Source organism: Pygoscelis adeliae, unplaced genomic scaffold (assembly GCF_000699105.1).
Source record: "Pygoscelis adeliae isolate BGI_AS28 unplaced genomic scaffold, ASM69910v1 Scaffold597, whole genome shotgun sequence".
Classification (NCBI taxonomy): Eukaryota; Metazoa; Chordata; class Aves; order Sphenisciformes; family Spheniscidae; genus Pygoscelis; species Pygoscelis adeliae.
In genome coordinates, this window is record NW_008825148.1 from 94,756 (window position 1) to 101,993 (window position 7,238).

Here is a 7,238-nt window from a genome sequence, read left to right on the forward strand (position 1 = left end):
CTGATGCCGGTGGGGCGAGTCCCTCGACTGAGGCAGCGCGCCCCTCGGGGCGCCGTGTGCAGGGCCTGTCCGGGATAGGGATGGGGATGAGCGGTAGCAGGTGCAGGGGCCGCTTGTCACGCAGATAGCGAGCGAGTGAGCGACCCGGCGTTGGGACCGTCCCGGTATCGCCCCAGCCTGGCCGGGCGGTTACGTAACGTCCTGCGCAGGGAGCTCTGCTGGGGACAGAGCACTGCGTCCTCCTTGGCCCCGGAATCGTAGCGTGCTGTGGCACTCCAGGAGCGCAGCTTCGCTTTGCCAGGCAGGCAGGTCTCGGGGACCATGTTTCCCTTTACATCTGTTGTTTGCGGGGTAAAAGAACTCTAGGCAAGCACTGCACCCTTTCTGGTCTAAACAGTAGTTCTGAATCTTTCCAATACTGGCTGTATGGAGCTGTGCAATTGAGTCTGCTGTCTGTATGCAAATGTGTTCTGTGTGTTGATACATTCTTCAGTACTTACTGGAAAGCAGAATGGGAGAACTGTGTTGACGACTAGCTTGTGACTAAAACTCCTCTTACCGAAAATCGTTATTCCTTGTAATAAACAGTTTATAAATCCTTCTCAGTTAGTGTACTTTTGCAGTAGAACTTCAGCATAACGTACTGTTATGACATTTAGAAAAAGTCTTTGTTAAAGACAACTAAAGGCTGTGAAGTAGAGCCTCGTATCCTTCCATCTGCATCTTTAATTAGCAGTGTCATAAGCATTCCTTCTTCATTGTGTATGGTCACCTGTTACTTTGTCCTCAAGTGTTTTCAGTGTGCCTCATCTATATTGAAGATTATAATGTTGATTCCTCTTTTCTATGGTCTCTGAAAGTGGAACATTTAATTACAATCTCCAGCTGCATTTCTTCACTTTTTTTCTTGGTGGAACAACTGTCATAGCTTTTCTTAGCAGGAGGGAATCAGACCTATGATTACGGTCCTGGAAGAGCTCTGAAAGTTTCTTGCTGTTTGCTTAAGACTCTTGGCTGTTCCTACTGCTTTCTGTTGAAGTTTCAGGTAGTGTCTTCCACGTGCAAAAATGAAGAGAGCTGCTGCTTTTTTAAGATCTTTTTTGTGGGCTTTTTTCGCTCCCCCCAGATGTTAATTTAGGTTGTGCTCAGCAATGATATAAAACTTGGTATAGAATTTATATTGATTTATGGATTGAAATAAAAAGGACACACTTTTTTCTCTAGGTTGTATGGGGTTATTTCAGTGTTAAAGCATGCTTTTATTGGTAGTGAAGGTAAAACCTTAAGTGTTACTTCAGTGTTTCAGAACTGTAATAGTGGATTAAAACTCTGCTGTGTGTTTAATGAATTAATGTTGGTTGCTAATTTCTTTTTTCTTTTTTTTCTAACTGTTCTTTGGAAATGTCTCTCTCCTTCTTTTCTTCCAGGCCTAATGTTACAGTTCTTCTGATTGTGAGTGTGCAGACCAGAAGCTGAGGTGAGATATGCTGAAATCTTTATACCTTTGTGGAAGAACCTTCTCTGAAGCTGTTACGGGATTTATTGCAAACAATGAGGAAATTTCTAATTGTCTTGCTTTCCTCTCTTCAGTGTGAAAACAAATAATGTTTGAGAAAGGAGGAGTGATTCAGAACAGAAAACGTGTATGCTATGGTTAGCTGGTTCCCATCATTCGAGAATCTGTTTTCTCATCGTGTGAAACTTTTTCAGCATCGGGATAAAGGATAACGACTCTATGGATATACAGAATTCTTCACCATGGTAAAACTCGCCAACCCGCTGTATACAGAGTGGATTTTGGAGGCAATCAAAAAGGTAAAGAAGCAAAAACAGCGTCCTTCGGAGGAGAGGATATGCAATGCAGTGTCGTCTTCGCACGGTTTGGACCGCAAAACTGTTCTGGAACAGTTAGAGTTGAGTGTTAAAGATGGAACTATTTTAAAAGTCTCCAACAAGGGTCTCAACTCCTACAAGGATCCTGATAATCCTGGGAGAATAGCACTTCCGAAGCCTCGGAACCATGGCAAGCTGGATGGTAAACCAAACGTGGACTGGAATAAACTTATCAAACGGGCAATTGAGGGCTTGGCTGAGTCTAGTGGCTCATCCTTGAAGAACATCGAGCGCTTTCTGAAAGGTCAGAAAGATGTGTCTGCATTATTTGGAGGTAGCGCTGCCTCCATTTTTCACCAGCAATTACGATTAGCTGTCAAACGTGCTGTTGGCCATGGTAGGCTCCTTAAAGATGGACCTCTGTACCAACTCAACACTAAAGCAACCACTAATGCTGATGGGAAGGAGAGTTTTGAGTCTCTTTCCTGTCTCCCTCCAGTGTGTCTCCTTCCCCATGAAAAGGATAAGGTAAGACCCAGTTTGCGTGGGCATTTTCTTGTGATTGATGTCAATACAATTGATTGTCTGTGTCAATACAGAGTCACAATTTGAGGTCAATGATTTGTTTAACTTGCATCTTGTAAGTTAGAAATTACTAATGTGCATTTAGGGTCCTACTGTGTCCAAATTTCTAAGTGTGATCAGAGGAAGCGTAATAGATCATAATTTGTACTTTGGACCTGAAAACTGCAAATGAACTACTGTGGGGAATTTACCTCTTAACATTTCTGTACAGCGGAATTGAATGTATGATAACAGGCTTACTATAGTTATGTTAGCAAAACATAGGAATTAAGCCTCCTCCCTTTAAGGTGAGGTGGATTTGCAAAGCAAACTTGAGATCATCTCTTATTTTCACATTTTTGTTTGACTGCCAGTTCAGCTTCTTATTTGAATACAGATAACATAGCGAAGCGCTGGTTAGTAATTGCCACCTAATGCTATCATAGAGGCTTTCTTTGTTAACAATGAAAAAAATCACTTTCTGTCCCAGAACAGCCGTGTTGTGAAATAGGAAGAAAAGGTATATAGGATATAGCAGTTGAAAAGAAGAGTGAAATCGGAGGCTGTAGAGAGCATGGAAATTCTGGAATGTACACTCATGGACTTCTGTTCCCTTTTGTGTGCCTCCCCTGACCCTTCTTAAATATAGTTTGTTATACAAACCAAAGTATTTTTCTATTGTTTTCTCTTATTTTTATGCTTTTTTCCCCTCCTTTCTTCCATCCTTCTGCATGCCTAAGGCCTTTGACCCTCCACTCCAATCTCAAGATGAAGTTGTTGGGAGTGACATTCATACCCAGTCATTATCTTTCCTGTCCTTGTGCTGCTGTGGAAGCAGAGTAAAACGGAAGTCTGTCTTTGTTTATTGAAGACCAATTTGCCAGTAATTCATATCTTTGCACTACTAGTCTCCAGGACTTCTAGAATGTGAACATTATTTTTTCTATCCATAATAGATACATTTTTCAGCAGTGTTGGAAATGTTTTGTTATTGTAAATATCCTCTTCAGGGATGAGCTCTTTGAGTTTCCAGTCAGCTTCACTCTCTGGTGAGAGGGCAGCTTTATGATCTATTAGAGTTTGAAGACTTAAAACTACTGTAGGAGTCTTCTTCCTAAAAAAAAAAAATAAATCCTGCACAGCTGCTTTATCACCAGTAAAGTTTCTCTGAAGTTCTAATTCAACTGTGGGAGCTCTACTGTGGACGCAGTACTTAACTAGTCAGAGCGTTGTGTTGTGGGCTGGTGGAACGTAGGAAGTAAGTATTACTATGCTGAAAATTTCAGCAGCTTCCTCTATCCTTTTTTCAAGTGTTCTGTCTACAAATGTTTCCTATGTACTTCTCCAACTATATCAGTAATGAAATCAGTATAGCTGTAAAACTGTATGAAAACTGGATGTGAACAAGCCTGGCACATGAGGCAGCTGGATTGAGGGTGCTAGTAACAGTGGAAAATATTAGCTGTGCATATTATTATTAACACAGTATGTTTTGCAGCCTATTCAGTCGTCTTGTTATATGCCAAAACTGAGGATATTTTTTCAGATTAAGTGTTCCCTGGGGTTTTCTTAAAATGGGATATATCAGAGTGGTGAATGATAATATGGGCTACTGTAAATACTGAATTTGGTCTGGGGTTTGTTTTTTGTCCCCTGGAAAAATATGTGTGTCAGGTTCTTGTGTGTGCATGTGTGCTTAAATATAAACATGTATATGTATTTGCACGTGTATACGTATTTGCATTTTGGGCTGTTAGATATGCTCCCTAATTCCTTTCCACCTGCTCAGATCTGAGCAGCTTGAACACTAGAAGGGTTGTTAGTAATGTTAGAATGCACAGTAGCTATAGTACAAATTTTGCAAGGGATTTCTTCAATAAATCATTCTGAGATTTTTTTTTTTTTGTGTGTGTGTGTGCGTTTTAAACTAACATCCTAGATTTCTGTTCTTCATGTACCATCTCTATGCTGTGTAACCCATGTTGAGTTTCATACTAGTTTCTTAAAGTAATTTTGAAGATATTATATTAAAACATCTGTGTAGATTCTGCCAGCATTAATTGACTGGCAAGTCAGTGGAAGCCAAAAGATCAGTTCCTATTCCACAGGATTTTTAAGACAGTTTTTTTGGGGTTTTTTTTTTTGTTTGGCTTTTTTTTTTTAATGCAGACACTATGTGATAATCTTCCTTCACTCTGTTTTGTGTTAAATCTCAACCAGTTATGCAGGTGCAAAAGGCTTACTATGCCGTAGTAATTTTCTTGACTTATTGGGTGCTTGAGAGTGGTGAGGGATTTTTGGGGGGTGTGTTTTGTTTTGGTTTTTTTCCTTTTTTTCTTTAATGGCATTATTCAGTACAGATTCTTTGGGAGTATTGTGACAATGTTTCTCTTGATTCTTAGAAGAGCCTTGGCAACAACGTGAACAAAAGCTCGACCTCCCAAACCTGAGAAATCCTAATGACTTGTCTCTTGTTTGCTGTTGTTAATCTTTTATCGTTGCACTGTTTGGTCTTTACCATCCATTTAAGAAGTCTCCATATATCATATGATCCAAATTTATGAATCTTAAAGATGTAATATTTCTTCCTTTCATTTGTTCAAAGCTTCCACTCTGCTGCAAGTGCTTACCTGTCTGTTTGATAGTAGTGTCACTTCTGTTTAGATGCCTAGAAGTGAACGTTCAATTCTGGATATTTTCCTGTGTGTTATGAAACTGAGTACCTTGCAGGAGGTCTATGAAAGTTGAGGCTTACATGTTTTAAACAAAACATAAAGCAGCACTACAGAAGCTTTGTTTAGTAAATATTATTTGCTTTTTTCCAGATCTTATTTTTTTTATCTTGGTGTTCTGTGAATACCACATTCTAGCGTTCAAGGGAACAAAAACTGGCAAGTTATCATGGTTTACCAGGTAGTAACGACATGCTGCTGACATTATGGTTTTGAAATCCCTGGCCTAAAAACACTACTTGTATGAAAACAAGCAAACAGGAAAAAAAACCTGCTGATGGGTAGAGCTCAGTGCTGAAATTTGCTTATCTGTTGGTGACAACGGCTGACAAAGAGAGCTGTCTTTAATTTCAGTTTTAAGCACTCTGTGTGCCTTCACTCAGGTGTAGGCTTTAGGGAAGTGGCCTTTTCTTTCTTTTCAGTTTCCTGTAGTTTAGAAGCTAAAATGGGAATTGCAGTTAAGAGCTATTTTTGCAATCCTTGTGATGTTTTGGACTAAATGCTGGACTTGACATTGGTGTTGTTTCTATGATATGTGAAAGACTGGTAAGATTCACAATACCTACCCCTGTTGTGGAAAGAAAGAAGAGTGGGGGGTGACAAATTGTTGCAATACCTAAAAGTAAAGGGAGTTCGTCCTGAAATTGTAATGAAAGAGGAGACAGTTGAGTTGCTGCCTCTTGGGTAAGTATCAGGCAAGCACTATCCCTTCAACATAGCTGAAAGTGAGGAAGTGTAGATGTCAGTCTCCTACATTAGGTCAGCCAAAGAGGTGATAAGCGTGGAGCAAAGAACGTTCGGCACCGAGTCCACCATCCATCAGTGACATCTGTAGGGAATGAGCAATACTGTGCAAGCTAGATTCTAAAATAAGTAATCCCACTGTTACAGTGCAATTCCTACAGTAAAGCCCTGATTAAATATGCATGAAAGATTTCTCTAAAGTATAACTGTCACTTCTGTTTCATGTGTAATTAGTATACTTGCAGACTGAAACAGGATTTTTACTTTTTAAAGTATTTTGATGAAAAATGTTTGTATGCTAGTATTTGTTCAGAGGAACAGTTTTATTTCTTGAAACTTCCTACTAATTATTATTTTAAAAAATGCTTTCTCTGAGGTGAGAGAGAAAATTCTTTGGTGCTGCTTTGGAAACCATAACTTATCTTTAAATGAATGCCATATATCTTTAGACAGCTGAGGGCAGAATTTTTTTGGCATCTTTATAAAAGCTAAACAATAAACAGTGATACTGTTTTAACATATACTGGCTATTGAGATGTCTTTGGGAATGGAAAGGCTTGACACGAGTATGCAGAAAAAACTTAGTATCTTGATGAAATTTTCTGGGATATTTCACCACCCCTTGATTGGGTTTTTAGTTTTGTGTGGGTGGTGGTTTGGGGTTTTTTTGTGTTCATGATTGGAACAGGTGCTGTAGAGTTGATTTAGGAAGTTATCTTACTCATACTGACACCTTGCATCTCTGCCAGAGGTTACCACAGCCATTGCAAAGATAAACTGGTGTTTTGCTCCTCAGCTGCTGTGGTTTGTAGCCCAGTTTATTACTATTAAATGGAATTGTTGGTTTAAGCTAATGTTCTGTGTTGTGAAATTCAGCTGCTGCTGCTGGAGGGAGAGAATCTTTGATGAAGGGACAGAGAGGGCAGCACAGGGCAGTAGCCTCTTTAATCATCTCTATTGTGAGCTGGTGCATCGTCAGAGGCCTTGGTTGCATGCTATTAAGTTGGCCATGCAACCTGCTATACCTTTGTTTTATCTGTACCACTAATACCTTTATTTTTTTGCTTACATTTTGGCACAAAAGGTGGGTTGCATTTGCCAGACAAGAAAGACTGATTTCTCTCTTTCTTATAGGCACTTAGTTTGAAATACTTTATTTGTGCATTTGAAGCCCAAAAAGTAACGAGTGTCTGCTGCTTATGTATGGCTATCAAATGCGTATTATATATTTAGTTGTGAGAAACTTCCTATGCAGTTGTGTGCGGCATCTTTAGAATGATGGGGGAAAGGACTGCAGATTGCAATACTTTTAGGAGTCTTTTTTGATCAGAAACTTCAAAATAGATAACTTTGCCCCCCCGCCCC

The 7,238-nt window shown here is 39.7% G+C and overlaps 1 protein-coding gene across 1 annotated transcript in view; it reads left to right on the forward strand.

The window, feature by feature from the left end:
* The first annotated feature begins 1,027 nt into the window (after positions 1-1,027).
* Positions 1,028-7,238, forward strand: part of KAT6A (K(lysine) acetyltransferase 6A) — a 51,912-nt gene continuing 45,701 nt past the window's right edge. Inside the window, 3 exon segments of the mRNA XM_009328291.1 lie at positions 1,028-1,045; positions 1,428-1,477; positions 1,591-2,361. Of these exon segments, the coding sequence (XP_009326566.1) occupies positions 1,759-2,361 (603 nt within the window). The 5' untranslated portion in view covers positions 1,028-1,045; positions 1,428-1,477; positions 1,591-1,758.